The 16,501-nt window shown below is 49.9% G+C and overlaps 1 protein-coding gene across 7 annotated transcripts in view; it reads right to left on the bottom strand.

The window, feature by feature from the left end:
- PTK2 (protein tyrosine kinase 2) overlaps positions 1–15,940 on the bottom strand; it is a 197,514-nt gene extending 181,574 nt beyond the window's left edge. For 2 of the 7 annotated variants that reach the window (XM_066265595.1, XM_066265596.1), the window contains exon 1: positions 15,770–15,940. Coding sequence is in view for 1 of the 7 variants with exons in the window: in XM_066265588.1 (XP_066121685.1) it covers positions 3,307–3,337 (31 nt within the window). In the remaining 6 variants the exon portion in view is untranslated. Of the gene's footprint in view, positions 1–3,306; positions 3,418–15,769 lie in introns of those variants that run through there. The other 5 variants (XM_066265592.1, XM_066265590.1, XM_066265588.1 and 2 more) reach the window with 4 other exon arrangements.
- Between the last annotated feature and the right edge of the window lie 561 nt (positions 15,941–16,501).

Here is a 16,501-nt window from a genome sequence, read left to right as displayed (position 1 = left end):
TTGCCTTCAGAGTATACATCTTATCCAAGTGAGAAAGAAAATAAAAATAAGTAAAATACAAACCGTATCAAGTGACAGAAAAGGTGTGGAGGAGAGGCAGCTAGGGAGGTGGTGGGAAGGCCAGTGATGGAGGAGAGGCAGGGACATGATGGGGAGTACCGGGGCCCTCAGCAGGTGGGGCGCCTCCCAGCTTAGGCTGAGCGTAGCACCCAGGGCAAGCTTTCCTCCCCTCCCTAGACCACAGAGTGTCTGTGGCCTGGCCAATCTGGGCCCATCTCTCGTTCTCATAGAGCCCATGAACTAAGAATGGCCTTTGTGTGATTAGACACAATTTTTAAAATAATAGCACATCATGGTACATAAAATTGTAGGAAATTCAAATTTTAGGGACCAGAAATGAAGTTTTATTGGAACCCAGACAATGCATTTCTGCACATACTGTCCACGTCTGCTTCCACACTGTGGTGGCAGGACTGAGTGCTTGTTATAGGGCCGTATGTGGCCTGCAACACCTAAACTGTTTCCGGTCAGGCTCTTAACGCAGAGCGTTTGCCAGCCCTGCAGCCAGAGCGTCAGTGGGAACGTGGATGTCCTTCCTCGGGCTCCCAGCACTCTCGATCTGTAGTTTACACACACCTGTGTTCTTCCATTTCTCTTCAGGAGCTCATAAAATCTTTTTTTTTTTAAAAAAAAAAAAAAAAAAAAAAAGAATAGGCCCTGGCTGGTTAGCTCAGTCAGTTAAGAGCATCATACTGAAACAACAAGGTTGTGGGTTTGATCCCGATCAGAGCACACACAGGAAGCAACCAGTGAATGCACAACTAAGTGGAACAAATGAATGCTTCCCGTCCCCCTCCCCGCCCTCTCCTTCCTTGCTCTATCTCTCTGAAACAATAAATAAAAAGAAATTAAGCCCTGGTCTGACAGTTTGGTTGGTTGGAGCGCAGTCCCAGAGCAATGAGATTGCTAGTTCGATTCCCCCCGGTCAGAGCACATACAGGAGCAGCTCGAAGTTCCTGTCTCTCTCTCCCTGCCAATGAAAGGAAAGGAAAGGAAAGGGAAAGGGAAAGGAAAGGAAAGGAAGAAAGAAAAGGAAGGAAGGAAGGAAGGAAGGAAGGAAGGAAGGAAGGAAGGAAGGAAGGAAGGAAGGAAGGAACACATTAAGCATATTTCTCTGATGAATTTTGCTCTATTAAAGCTACATGCTTTCTTGACCACTGGTGGTGCAGTGAAAAGAGCATTGACCTGGGATGCTAAGGTCCCAGGTTCAAAACCCAAAGGTCATTGGCTTGAGCACAGGCTCATCTGGCTTGGGCACTGGCTTACCAGCTTGAGCACAGGGTTGCCAATTTGAGCACGGGATTATCAACATAATCCCAAAGTCGCTAGCCTGAAGCCCAAGGTTGCTGGCTTAAGCAAGAGGTCACTGGCTCAGCTGGAGCCTTCTAGACAAGGCAGGTATGAGAAGCAATCAATGAACAATTAAAGTGTCGCAACTGAGTTGATATTTCTCATCTCTCTCCCTTCCTCCCTCCCTCTCTCCCTCTCTCTCTCTCTCTCTCTCTCTCTCTCTCACACACACACACACACACACACACACAAAGGGAAAAAAAGCTACAAACTTCTCCTCCATCCTAATGATCAAGTTAAAACAACAGATATGTACTGCTCTCAGGAGTATTAAACCAATACAACAAAGTAAAGTAAAGCTACCATTTATTCTAACTCAAGTATAAGGAAGGCAGGCAGATAAGGGGAAGGAAAGAAAGGAGAGAGAGCCAAGAGAAGGGAAGGAGGGAGGGGGGAACAAAGGAAGAAGGAATGAAGGGAGAGAGGAAGGGAGGGAAAGGGAGGAAGAAAGAAAAGGAAGCAAGCGTTCTGTCCCAGGCTCCGGTCGGCGGGGAGGCCTCCACTGGGGCTCTGCTCACCTGCAGCACCGCCTCGCCGCTCCGCCTCAGAAAAGCTGCAGGGCTCTGTATCTGCTTCCTTCCACGTCTTATTTTTTTAATTGATTTTTAGAGAAAGAGGGAGAGAGATAGAGACACGAAAGAGAGAAACATCTATTCATTGTTCCAGTCATTCGTGCCGTCACTGGTTGATTCTGGTATGGGTCCTGACCGGGAATCAAACCCACAACTGGGGCATGTTGGGACAATGCTCTAACCAACCGAGCAACCTGGCCAGGGCCCTCCTTCCCCACCTTCTTTAGGGAAGTCATAAGTCACTATGTCACATTTTAGCTGGCACCACAAGATCTGTCCAATGCCAGCATATATGTCCCCCAACTGGTACCTCTGAACGGAGTCAACAATATTAAATAATAGTTGTTGAAGGTGGTGATTAATATACACGAAGTTCATCACAACATTTTATTTTTTTATGTCTGAAAATGTCCACAACGTTTTAAAAGTGATGGTTCATATTTTAACTTTATTTATAATTAAAGTATAATACCCACGTAATATACACTGTCACACAATTCCCATTTATGCATCTTTTAAAAGCCTTAGTATGAAACTGACAATTTAGAAAAAAAATTTTTAAAGATGCTGATTTAAGAATTGATGTGAAGACCCCACACTGCACCTTCTGACCCTAACAAGGAAGGAGCTACCCATGACTGAGAAAGTGAGGGGACAGCCACCATGGGAAACAAGTCAAACTGCCTTCTAGTCTGCTGAGTCCTTGTTGAGGCCCCAATGCAAACACCTACTTCTTTCCTTATCATGTGTGAGAAAGGCATTTGTCCCAGCTCATTTCTGGATGGATGGATGGATGGATGGATGGACTGACAGACGGGAAGGAGTGAGCTAGCAAGCATGGGCCTCTATTTTCTGTGTGTTGAACAGTAACTTTATAAACTAAGCAAAGATGCAGGAAGGATTGAGAATTCAGAAAACTGGAAAACTTGTAATGTATATGTTCACTTATTTATTTATTTGTGTTTTTTCTGAAGTGAGAAGCGGAAGGCAGACAGACAGATTCCTGCATGTGCCTGACCGGTATCCACCTGGCATGCCCACCAGGGGGCAATGCTCTGTTGCAACCAGAGCCATGCTAATGCCTGAGATGGAGGCCACAGAGCCATCCTCAGTGCCCGGGTCAACTTTGCTCCAATGGAGCCTTGGCTGCGGGAGGGGAAGAGAGAGACAGAGAGAAAGGAGAGGGGGAGGGGTGGAGAAGCAGATGGTTGCTTCTCCTGTGTGCCCTGGCCGGGAATCGAACCCGGGACTTCCACACACTGGGCCGACGCTCTACCACTGAGCCAACCAAACAGGACCTGTATATGTTTATTTTTAACATTACCTTTTGTGAAACATTTCATAAGGCCAGGCATTAGTGGGCATCAGAACTTCACAGGCTATGTAACATGTAATTCTCCCATCAGCCTGCAGCTCTATTATTTGGCCAATTTAACTGACAAGAAAACAAAGATTACAGAAATTAACAAACTAGACCAACATCAGAGAGTCATATTCTACCCCAAGGCCATGCCCTCAACAACTGCACTCCCCAATGATTACTCCCCTTTCAAAGTAAATAAGGCAATGCCAGGTAATGAGCCGTATTTTGGAAACCAATGCCTTGCTACTCAAAGTGGGGTCTACAGACCACCAAGCAAGGGCATTGTCTGGGAGTATGATAGATATGCAAGATCTGATGCCCCACTACAGACAAACTTACCCCCAGTGTGGGCACACAGGATGAAAGATCTGACACCCAACTGCAGACAGACTGACCCCCAGTGTGGGCACACAGGATGCAAGATCTGACGCCCCACTGCAGACAGACTGACCCCCAGTGTGGGTACACAGGATGCAAGATCTGACACCCAACTTCAGACAGACTGACCCCCAGTGTGGGCACACAGGATGCAAGATCTGACACCCAACTGCAGACAGACTGACCCCCAGTGTGGGCACACAGGATGCAAGATCTGACACCCAACTGCAGACAGACTGACCCCCAGTGTGGGCACACAGGATACAAGATCTGATGCCTCACTGCAGAAAGACTGACCCCCAGTGTGGGCACACAGAATACAAGATCTGATGCCTCACTGCAGACAGAACACCAGTATGGGCACACAGGAGTCTTAGAGGCCCTGGTGCTACAGGCACACCTACTTTTTGACGGATATTATGTGGTCAAACTGAGCTTCTATCTCTGCTGCTTGCTTTCTGATCCCAAAACAAAGGTAGCCAAATGCAGGCACACTACACCCCAGGTGGCCAAAAGGAGGGTTAAAGTGTCCAGCCCGAGACCCCCGCTGGTTGGGGGGTAGAGCAGTAGAGTGTCGCCCCAGAGTGTGGAAGTCCTGGGTTCAATTCCCAGTCAGGGCACACAGAAGTGACCATCTGCTGCTCCACCCCTCCCCTCTGTTCCCCTCCTGCAGCCATGGCTGCAATGGTTCAAGCAAGTTGGTTCCAGGAGATGAGGATGGCTCCAAATCCTTGCCTCAGGTGCTAAAATAAAATAGCTCAGTTGCCAAACCACGGAGCAGGAGCCCCAGATGGGCAAGGCATCACCTAGTAGGGGGTTGCCAGGTGGATCCCGCTTAGGGAGCATGCAGAAGTCTGTTGCTCTATCTCCCCTCCTCTCACTCAATAAAAAAATAAATAAATAATAAAGGGACCAGCCTGTGTCTTTGGCCCTGACGTTTCCCCTGTACCTACTACCCTCAGTTCCTCTTCACTGTCACCTCTCTGACAGCCTGAGCAGCCAGCCACAGGCCCACTTACTGCCATGGGTGAACCTTCCTGGAGTATAACCCCAGAGAGGCTAGAGACGTGCCCATCGGGGCCGCACGTCTGGTCCTAACTGCGAGCATACTCCCCAAAGACGGGAGCTCAGTGAGCTACAAAGAGAGGTCCCAAAGCATCTGAAAAATAACACCACTCTTACCAATTAACGGGGATTACTGAGTGAATGGATGGAATGTCCTTTTAGGTTTTCCTCTCATGACATTTTCTGAAATCTGTGGTTTCTGCCACCTCTCTTGATATGAGAAACTAATGTAAGATGCAGTACACCAAGCTCTGCATGTTCCCACCAATATCTATCTTCACCCGGGCTTTCCTTCAACCTAGAACACTCACCCACCCTTCCCTTCACCAGGGCTATTTCCTACGGATCTCTGCAGAGAAGGCCCTGCCCTACCCTGCAGCTCTGCAAAGCACTCCCGCAGGGCATTACTACTGCCTGATTATCGGACTGTACTCCAAGGGAAGGGGTTCAAACCAACACATAATAAATGTTTCCCACAAATTTCAGTGAAATTGGCAGGTTTGGAAGCTAAATATCGGACTTAGTGGTTTCTATTCAGCCTACCGCCTACACCAGTCTGAGAACCCACAGGGCACCTGAAGGAGAGGCGTCACACTAAGCCTCTAAAGGGGCTCCATCATCTCGTTCACCTGCAGGCAGATTTCAGAAAAGGCTGAACTTGAAGCAGCAAGGACATGTGTCCTAGCGGTTTTCCAGGGCAGACCAGTGCACTGCGCAGGCCCCGGGGGAGGTGCTCAGCCTAGCCAGCACTGTCCAACAGAACTTCGCGCCCTGATGAAAAGTTCTGCCTCTGCAATGTCCAAGGTGGTTGCCACTAGCCACATGTGGGAACTGGGCACTTGAAATGGGGCGAGTGTGACTGTAGAATAGAACTTTTCATGTAAATTACGTCTAACAGACACATGCCGCTAGGACAGGGGTCAGGAACCTTTTTGGCTGAGAGAGCCATGAACGCCACATATTTTAAAATGTAATTCCATGAGAGCCATACAACGACCCGTGTCGTTATGCATTATCCAATAAAAATTTGGTGTTGTCCCGGAGGACAGCTGTGATTGGTTCCAGCCACCCGCAACCATGAACATGAGTGGTAGGAAATAAAAATGAATGGATTGTAATACATGAGAATGTTTTATATTTTTAACGTTATTATTTTTTTTATTAAAGATTTGTCTGCGAGCCAGATGCAGCATAGGTTCCCGACCCCTGTGCTAGGAGCTACTATAGAACACAGCAGGTGCAAGTCTAGACACTGAGGTGGAACTGAAAAAGGATTTCCTTGGCTCAACTGCAGGCTATGTTATTTGGTTCAATCCTTCCCCTAAAAGATATAAAAAGATGAACATAATATTTCAATCCTTTTTTTATGTATGTCACAGAGACAGAGAGAGAGGGACAGATAGGGACAGACAGGAAGGAAGAGAGATCAGAAGCATCAATTCTTCATTGCAACACCTTAGTTGTTCATTGATTGCTTTCTCATATGTGCCTTGACCATGGGCCTTCAGCAGACCAAGTGACCCCTTGCTCAAGCCAGCGACCTTGGGCTGAAACTGGTGAGCTTTGCTCAAACCAGATGAGCCCGCGCTCAAGCTGGCAACCTCGGGGTTTCAAACCTGGGTCCTCCGCATCCCAGTCTGACGCTCTATCCACTGCGCCACTGCCTGGTCAGGCTAGAATACTTCCACCTTAAAAGCAACCAGAAACACGTGCGGAGGACCCGGGTTCGATTCCCGGCCAGGGCACACAGGAGAAGCGCCCATTTGCTTCTCCACCCCTCCGCCGCGCCTTCCTCTCTGTCTCTCTCTTCCCCTCCCGCAGCCAAGGCTCCACTGGAGCAAAGATGGCCCGGGCGCTGGGGATGGCTCCTTTGCCTCTGCCCCAGGCGCTAGAGTGGCTCTGGTCGCAACATGGCGACGCCCAGGATGGGCAGAGCATCGCCCCCTGGTGGGCAGAGCGTCGCCCCTGGTGGGCGTGCCGGGTGGATCCCGGTCGGGCGCATGCGGGAGTCTGTCTGACTGTCTCTCCCCGTTTTCAGCTTCAGAAAATGCAAAAAAAAAAAAAAAAGCAACCAGAAACAAACAAAACCAAGGGAAATAACCGGACAAAATTAAAGTGAAATCCAGAACCCAAAGCAATAAACAAGTACAGAACTCACCTTTGCCCCAAAGTCATCTGCCAATCCTGATACTGTCAACTTTCCTTCCCACAACAGTACAAGGAGAGAGAGGGAGAGATCACAGGTGGGGTCCCCAAGAAGCAGGGCCCCAAAACCCACACAGCCCAGAAGGAAAGTAAACCGGAAGTGAGCCCTCTCCCGAGTAGACTTACAGCTCTGGGTGGTCCAAAGAACCTCAGACCCAGAACAGGGTTTAAGGTGACCCCGAACCGGTTGAAGCAAGAACAAATGTTCTCTGAGGGAAGCTGCCATCGCTGTAGGACCCAAAAGATTCCCACAAAAAGACCTGCACCTATATGCTACACCATAAATAAAAATTACCTCAAAATAAATCATAGGCCTAAATGTAAAACCTAAAACCACAAAACTTCTAGAGAAGAGAAATGGGAGAAAATCTTTGTGACCTAAAATAAGGTGAAGATTTCTTAAATATGACAACAAAAAAAACACAATCCATAAAACAACAAATTTGATAAATGGGACATCACCAAAATGTGTAACTTCTGCCCTTCAGACACTGTTAATGAAAAAACAAGCCATAGCACAGGATGAAAGCACTGACTGTATCTGATGAAGGGGACTTGTATCTAGAATGTATAAAGAATACACCAGTAAGAAAAAAATAATTTTTTTTCAAGGGAGAGGAGGAGAGAGAAAGAGACGGATTCTCTCATGCACCACAACCTGGATCCACCCAGCAACCCCGTCTGGGGCCAATGCTCAAATCAATCGAACTACCCTCAGTGCCTGAGGGCGACGCTTGGACCAACTGAAAATATTCAAACACTGGCTGCAAGACGGGAAGAGAAAGAGCAGGGGGAGAAGGAGGGGAAGAAAAGCAGGCAGTCACTTCTCTTGTGTGTTCTGACAGAATCGAACCTGGAACATCTGTACTCCAGGCCAATGCTCTATCCTCAGAGTCAACCAGCCAGGGCCCAAGACAAAAAATTTAACGGGCAAAATATTCAAACACCAAAGATAAAGGGATAGCAAATAAACATATGAAAAGATACTCCACATTATTATGCATTTGGGAAATGTAAATTAAAACCACAATGAAGTACCATTAGACAACTATTAGAATGACTGAAATGTAAAAGACTGCCATTACCATGTTGCCCTCCGGAGTTCTCATCTGCTGCTGGTGGGAATGTGAAAAGGGACAGCCACTCTAGAACAGAACTAGGCAGTTTCTTAAAAAGCTAAACATACACCTACCACATAATCCAGCCATCAGTCCTAGGACCAACCATTCCCAGGAGAAACGAAAGCCTATGTCCACAAAGACTTACACAAAAATATTCCTAGACTTTATTTGCAAAGCCACAAAACTAGAAACAATTCTCCCCACAGTGATCTATACATTCAGTATCATCTCAAACAATATCCAGAACTTCTGTGGAAGTTGACAAGTGATTCTCAAACATGCATAGTCCACAAAGGTCACGGGTAGCCGAGGTATGCTTGAAGGAGAGTCTAGTGGGAAGAGCACCAGTGTGCTAAGACTTACTATAAAGCTTCAGTCACTGAGGCAGCTTAGTACCGTGGAACTGAATCGAGTCCAAAAACAGACGCACATGCACATGGGCATTTCATTCACAGCACAGGTGGCACCACAGGGCACTGGGGAGAGGGACGCTCTATTTAATAAACGGTGTTGGGACAACTAGATGTCCACATGTTGATGAAATCGATCTTTCTTCATGCTAGACACCAAAACCAATTCAAAATTGTAAAGGCAAAAGGGGAAAGCAACACTGAAGCATTTAGACAATAACAGAGGAATTAACTGATGATTAATAAAGACATGAAAAGCACCAACCAGAAAGGAAAAGACCAATAAACTGCACTATACTAAACTTTTGTTCATCAAAAAAATAAATAAAACCACGTACATCATATGAAACTGTGTATGACGAAGTGGGAAGAAACTGTGGCAAAATATATAACCAACAAAGGACTTCTGAATATATCAAGAAGTCTATAATCAATTGTTTAAAACCTGCTGGGAAAGTATGGGCACTGTATGAAACAGAGCATGGCCAAGTGGCCAGCAAATGTATAAAAAGATATGCAACCTCACTGTAACCAGGAAAAGGCTATGTAAAACCACAGAGCGGCAACACTACAGAAACCACAGAAGGGGTGGGGAGGGGAGGCGCGAGAGCGCACGGCCGCAGCAGCAAGCAGTCACTGGCCCTGGTGGCCTCCTGAGCGGTGAGCGCGCCAGGACCAACACTGGCCCACTGGGCAGCTACTCGGGGCCAGGTGCTCTGCGGCACATTTCCCGGGGCCACAGCCCATCACCTGCCATGAACCCCAACTTGAACTCACTGCCAGTTTTAAGGAGGAAGATACCGCTCCAGAGGGCTCTCTCCCAGCTCACGTCTCTGTGTGCACCTTCACAGAGCTGTGTGGTCGACTGAAAGGTTGGTCACTAGGTGTGGGGACAGGTGGGAGGGGTAGGATCATGTGGAAACATCCTTCTCACTGTTTTGCCATCACACTGAACTCCACCTGTCTATCCCTAATTCTTCTTCATTACCTTTGTAACGACTTTCATATACTTAAAGACCCTTTCCCACAAAGCTCCTGGAACAAAGTTATTTACTTTAGTCTTTGTAACTGGCTCCCTTCAGGACCTCAGCAGGAGGAGCCACTGTCTTCAATCAACCCAAGTACTGATGGCCACCGACTCTGTAGTATGAGGACACTGGGGACCCAAACCCACGGAAAGAACATAAAATCCTTGCCCCCAAGTTCTCAATATCCCATTTGCCAAAAGGTGCACCTAATTCTGCATAAGACGGAACAGAAAGGAGTTCCCCCTTCTTTGTACATGAAACTTTCATTTAGCCTTTGGGGGTTTTGGGGGGAAAGAAAGGACAAAAGGCAGAACAAAACATATTAAAGTTAGATGTGAATTTAATCCTAGGAAGAGAACCATTAACACAACACTGTTCATTAGTCACCCCAAGACTTGGCAATCACCCTGACTAGCAGAAGCTAGCCAATTTTTCAGCACCAAAACAAAACCAGCAGGGAATGTGCCTCAAGCACTCACACATACACACTCACCTGCCATTTGCCAAAAGTAAAGTCCAGGAGCCATTTAAACTGTTATTGCAACCTAAAATTCTTCATTCTGAAATCAGGGTTCAAAAGATTAAGTGGTCTCAGCAGAATACATTAAAAATCTCTCAGCAAAAGTAGTTGTTAGGGTCTCCCCAAAACTCTAAAACTGCTGAAAACAAACAAACAATGATTTAAGAGTCCTGAAGTGAAGGCAATCAATCTCATTAGCAAATCTAAGTAGTCAAAAGAGACCATACACACCCCTCTGCCCACTGGCTTGACCCCCTAGCCCCGTCTCAGATGTAGGTGACAGTGATGTTGCCATCCTGTGACTACACTGAGAACCAAAGCTGCAGAGAGAGAGAGAGAGAGAGAGAGTGTGTGTGAGTGAGTGTGTGAGTCCTCACACAGCAGAGAGCAAGCAGAAGGGGGAACTTGATGAGGAAAAGCAAACTATACTTTTTCACCCAAATGTTGACTTTCCTGATCTCAAGTGAAGGTAAGTGACCCGTTGCTCTCTCCATGTTTTACCTGACTGACAGCATGACAGTAGAGGGCTTCCTGAGCAGGCCCGGGGAAGCTGGAAGGCTGTGGACCCGGCAAGGCAGCGTTAGGAAAACAGCTTTTACAGACGGTTTCAGGGCATCGTGTAAAACCCGCATGAGTATCCAGTGGATCCAGCTGATTAGGGCAAGCTCCATGAGAGAGCGCCTGGGCCAGTCAGCAAAGGTCTGCTATAAATCCCACCATTTAGTGTCACCTTGAGCAAGTTTCTGTATTCAGAATTCAGAACGAGTCCTAATGACAATCCCAACAAGATCAATCTCGGTGGGGCGGAGGGGGGGCATTTCAAAAGTGTAAAGGGGCAGAGCAATAGTTTTCCCGGCCCAAGTGTGACGATACCAGTAACCTAAAATAAAGCAGACAACAGCGAAGACACAGCTGTCCAAGTTCTTCCTGGTATCACGTCCTCTGCAGTCTTTCAGTGAGGTTCCTCACCAAGGCCAACACAGCGGCAGACAGCTACTGACCCGGGACATTCTCCAGTAATCCAAGTGCCTGAGTTCCTTCCATTCAGTGTGTTCAGTGAGTCAGACACTGCGCATGCAAGAGTGTGTAAAACAAAGTTGCCCTCGTGGTACTTAAATTCTCATGAGAAGACACACAATCCATTAAAAATATGAAATGCATAGAACTGGTTACACTTTTCCCCAGGCGAGCGAAGACAGAGGCATGGTGCTCTGGCCATGAGTGGACACGACAAGCACCGCGAGCTCACGGCAGAACGCAAACCACTGGATGCAGGACTTTTAGTACAGAATACAGAGGTGGGAGCAGGTCCCAGGCGCAGACAGCCGACAGACACGGGTTTTTAGGTTCTAAGCCTTGGGTTTGGTCCACTAGCCCCAAATATAGCAATAGAGAGCATGTCAACTGCTAAAAGCAGGATGGAAAATTCTAAACTGGTGAGAATGAGCAGTCATTTCAGAAATTGTTAGAACAACAACGTGCTTCAGACGGTAAATACTAGGATGACTAAAGGGCTTATACCTGTCTGAGACACATGCAATTTGCTCTTCCCTTCTGTTACTTCTTGCTGTCCACAAAACCGTGTTCATAAGCAAGTGACCCCCCAAAAACTCACCAGTGAGAAAAGTCTATAAATGCAGAACTCACTAAAGCACATCCTCGAACAAGTTAGATACATCAATCACTACAGAATGCACTAGACATTTTAACTAATTCTAAAAAATTTTGATATTTCATTAAAATGTTCACCTGCTCTATGTTGGCCAAATCAGAATTTCTAGTTCTGAAAGTAGAGATTTCAAACACAGAATACAATGACTGCCACTGTCCCAGACACGGTCACCACCCTTGCACACTACTGACTCCTACTCCAAAGACTGCATTAAGGCATTCAAGACTGCCCCTTGTGCAGTCAGCAGCTGGCACTGGTCAGTCCCTCGGGCCTGGCCGACCAGGACCTGCCACTCTGCAGTTGAGGGACCCTGGGCGAGCTACTTGAACTCCAAGTTGCAGTGTTTCATCTAAAAATGCAGATATGAACTAGAGGATATGAGCACTCTGGTTCTCGTGAGGAAGCAGGACAGAGCGCAGTAGAGCACTCAGCCCAGGGCAGGCGCAGTGCTGAACCACGCAACGTCCGGAGCAGAGCCTCTCCGGATTAGCTCATTTGTGAAAAGGCAGCGACACCCACCAACACCACGTGCACCCACACAGTAAGGGCACATTTCCTCCTCTATCACTGGATAATGTTCCAATAGAAAACTTGAGTCTGTTCTCTTGTTCTGAAAAGAGTTTATAGTAAATGGCAATGTATATAAGTAAAATCTAGGTAGGATTCTTTTAATACAAAGTTTAAAAGGCAACACCTGCATGTCCTTAAAAATAGGTCAACTGTGTATGACGCTCTCAGTATTTTTCTGAGGCTTTCCGACTGCTAGAGTGGGAACGGTGCCACTCGGGCAAAAGCATCCATTTCCTACTTCTGTCTGTGAACCATGTCATTAGTGTCTATGCAAATCAGACTATAATTAACAGCATTTGCTAAAAATCCCACTTAAACTGAAAGTTAAACTATAGATACTTATTGGAATTTATTTTCATCATAGAGCCTAGTTTAAAAAAACACACAATTGTTATAGGTAGGAACTAGGAACAGAAAGGGGTTCCTCTGCTGCTTTATAATCAGAAACACAAAATGGTGGTAGAGAGAGAGCATTATAAAGGACTCAAATAACCCACCACCAAACACTTTACAGCAGAGAAGAAACCACCCTCAGGGTCGCTGGTGCACCCAGGGCTCAGCCGCACTCTTCTCCACCCTCTTCCCGGGCGCCTTCTGAGGGCTGACAGCAACTTCGCATTTGAATTCATAGAGATACGAACTAAGATCCTACTTCTCAACTCAAAATAACATCCAAAAAAAGGACAGAAATTTACCAAAGCATTTTTTACTACATTATAGCATATGTGTGTGCATATATATATGTGTGTGTGTGTGTGTGTGTGCGCACATGCACACATAAATATAGAATATATCATAATTTCTCCTGTAGGAGCTAACCGGTCACTTTTAGAGGAGCTACCCTGAACAATACAATTTTATTTACACAGTTTCTCCAACTTCCTAGAGAGAAAATTATCTGACTAGCTGAAGAACCCAGTTTTGAATATTGGGACGCTGAGTTCTGCAATTGCCACAAAGTGTCACAGAAACAACTTTTAGTGAAAAACGTTTTAATGATTTCCAACAATGGGCACGGAATATAGAAGCAATCTGTTGAAAACGTCTTACTGGTCCTCAGCGTTGCTTAGAACCTCTGCACTCCAGACTCTCCATCACTGCTGCGCTCGGGGACGCCACCCCCAGCTAACACTCAGTGTCCACTTTCCAGGCACTGCCAGACTCAAAAGAGGCTCAAGTCACATCTCCTCTAGGAGTTCCAGTATGTGTCCACACAGTAAATACTACGTTTTGGATCCAGTGTCTTCTTTACCCAAGACTTGCTATCTGATGCCTATTCTACTCCTTCTACTCAACCCAGTGCCTTAGACGCACTGAAGTCTATGTGACCGTGGGCTCCTTTCAAAGGGAACATGGGTTTTAAACAGTCTTTGCCAGTGTTCATTATTAAACTAGATTACTTGATAATGACCAGAAATTCTTTAGAGGAGAATTCATAGTACGTGAGCTTGTGATTTCCGTAGCATCTATTACACAAAAGTGTTCAAAAGAGATGAGCAATATAGGTCAGTGTGTGTCCCCCCCCCCAAGGACAGCCACAAATATAATACCCTAAAGATACTGAAACAAAATAACTTCCTTTAAAGTTTCATACTAAAGAGTTTTTAAAATTAACTCAAGGATACAACTGGAGAAAAATATTATCTAGGTTGTAAATAAAAGTAAGTGGAAGGCTAACATCTGTCACTTTGATCACTTTATCCACATACTTTCCTACCACTTTTTCACAGGTTTTCAAAGACGGGACAACTGACCGGAGAACTCAGCTGGGTCTTTTCCAAGAGGAGACTATTTTCACTAACCCATTTGACAAATATTAAGGGTGAGGCTCTGTTCGTTCCAAATAGTAACGGCCTGTCTACTTTTCCAGCCACGAAAATATTTACCTTCTGAGTAGAACTCTCTAGGACATCTTAACTACAGATCCTCAAACTGTACATAGCCTCCAGTTCCCACAATTACTACAATATTACAATTATCTTAGTTGCACTGCCCAAAACCCAGCTGCAGGCTAACTAGGCAAGAATGGCACACTGTTGAAATGGCTCAAAAAAACAAAAAACAAAAACTCTTAGTGCATTAAGCTACAAAATCCTGTAATTAAGTAAAACCACACACACACACACACACACCTCCCGAAAAAGAACCGGCTAGGAAAGGAACAGAGAGAGAGGAACAACAAGTAGTGGTCCCACCTAACGGTGCAGCAGCCGATTTGGGGGCTAGGACCGCGGAGGAGGAAACTTGGGAGGCACAATGAATCGAACGAGTTCTCCAGGGCCATCACTGAGGGGACCGCTGGGCCACAGAAAACTTGAGCCCTCCCCGGCCCCAGGTTCGAGACGCAGCCTCCCGCAGCCCTCGGGGCCCACCCCACCCTGCCCGCGGGCCAATGAGTCCCCATTCCCGGTCCCCGCAGGGTCCCCGCGTGTGTCCCTCGTCCTCCTCCTTCCTCTCTCCGCTTTTGTTTTTGAGGCACTCGGCCCGCTCCGGCGGAGGCCGGCCATCCTCCCACGGCCTCGGCCGCCCGAGACCCGGCCTCCCGGACTCCCCACGTTTCCCGGCCTCGCCCCCACCCCGCTCCCCGCACCGTGGCCTCCCCGAGCCCCCCGGCCTCGCCCCCTCCCGGTCTCCCCGAGCCTCCCGGCCTCACCCCCTCCCGGCCTCCTCGAGCCCCGGTCTCCCCGAGCCCCCCGGCCTCGCCCCCTCCCGAACTCCCCGAGCCCCGGTCTCCCCGAGCCCCCCGGCCTCATCCCCTCCCGACCTCCTCGAGCCCCGGTCTCCCCGAGCCTCCCGGCCTCGCCCCCTCCCGAACTCCCCGAGCCCCGGTCTCCCGGAGCCTCCCGGCCTCACCCCCTCCCGAACTCCCCGAGCCCCGGTCTCCCCGAGCCTCCCGGCCTGCCCGAGCCCCGGTCTCCCCGAGCCCCCCGGCCTCACCCCCTCCCGGCCTCCTCGAGCCCCGGTCTCCCCGAGCCCCCCGGCCTCACCCCCTCCCGACCTCCTCGAGCCCCGGTCTCCCCGAGCCCCCCGGCCTCACCCCCTCCCGACCTCCTCGAGCCCCGGTCTCCCCGAGCCTCCCGGCCTCGCCCCCTCCCGACCTCCCCGAGCCCCCGGCCTGCCCGAGCCCCCTCCGGTCTCCCCGAGCCCCCCGGCCTCGCCCCCTTCCGGCCTGCCCGAGCCCCCGGTCTCCCCGCGCCCCCGGCCTGCCCGAGTCCCCGGTGTCCCCGATCCCCTGGTCTCCCCGAGGCCCCCGGCCTCGCCCCCACTCGATCTCGGCGGGCAGCAGGCGGGCGGCGCGGGAGGACCCGGTCACCGCCGTATCCGCCCACGGAACTGGCCTGTCCGGCCCCGCGCGGCCCGTCCGCCCTCGGGCCGCGGCCCTGCCAGTCAGCAGCCCCGGAGCCGGCCCGCCCGCCCGCCGCCCTCGCCCCGGTCCGGCCCTGCCCCGCACTCACTCGGGCGCGCTCGGCGCGGGTGGCGGACGGACGACGACGGGGCGGCGGCGCGGCGCACGGGCCGGCTCCCTCCCACACCTCACGCCGCGGGCGCACAGCGCTCCCGGCCCGGTGGCGGCGACGGCGGCGGCGGCGGCGACGGGCTCGCGCCCTCGGGGCCGTGCTGCGCGTGCGCGGCGGCCGGCTGAGGCGCGCGCCCGCCGCGTCCCGGTCCCGAGCTTCCGCCTCCCGGAGGACCGCGCCTGCGCGCCGCGGCCCGCGCATGCCCAGCACGCCGCCGGGCTTTGCTCCTGGGCTTCGCTTCCCGCTCGCTTTGGGTCAGCGGGCTGGGCTTTCAGGACCGCCCGGAGCTGCACGGCCGTGGCTGCGGGCTGGGGAAACCCTGGCTGCGGTGGGACGGGGCGCTGGACGTGCGGACGTCCTGGAGGCCGTAGCGACGGCGCTCTGGGCGGGGTTGGGACACTTCGGAAGCCCTCCGACCCCTTGCCTGTCCCCAAACCCCAGACGCGTCCCCTCTGGACGCCCTGGTCAGGGGGCCCCCAACCCCGCCCCAGAGTCGGAAACAGCGGTGTCGGACCCCACGGTGGGCCCGGGTCTGGTCCGTGACCTCTCCAGGCTTTGCACCCGCCCTCGGGCGTTCGGCGTCTTGGGCACCTCGGCACATGGAGAAACTGAGGTTCAAGGACACAATTGTGTTAGTGGAATCACAGCTGCTGGTGGGCCGCACTAAGG

This window comes from Saccopteryx bilineata, chromosome 3 (genome assembly GCF_036850765.1).
Source record: "Saccopteryx bilineata isolate mSacBil1 chromosome 3, mSacBil1_pri_phased_curated, whole genome shotgun sequence".
Lineage (NCBI taxonomy): Eukaryota > Metazoa > Chordata > Mammalia > Chiroptera > Emballonuridae > Saccopteryx > Saccopteryx bilineata.
This window is presented reverse-complemented; position numbering and strand designations above follow the sequence as displayed.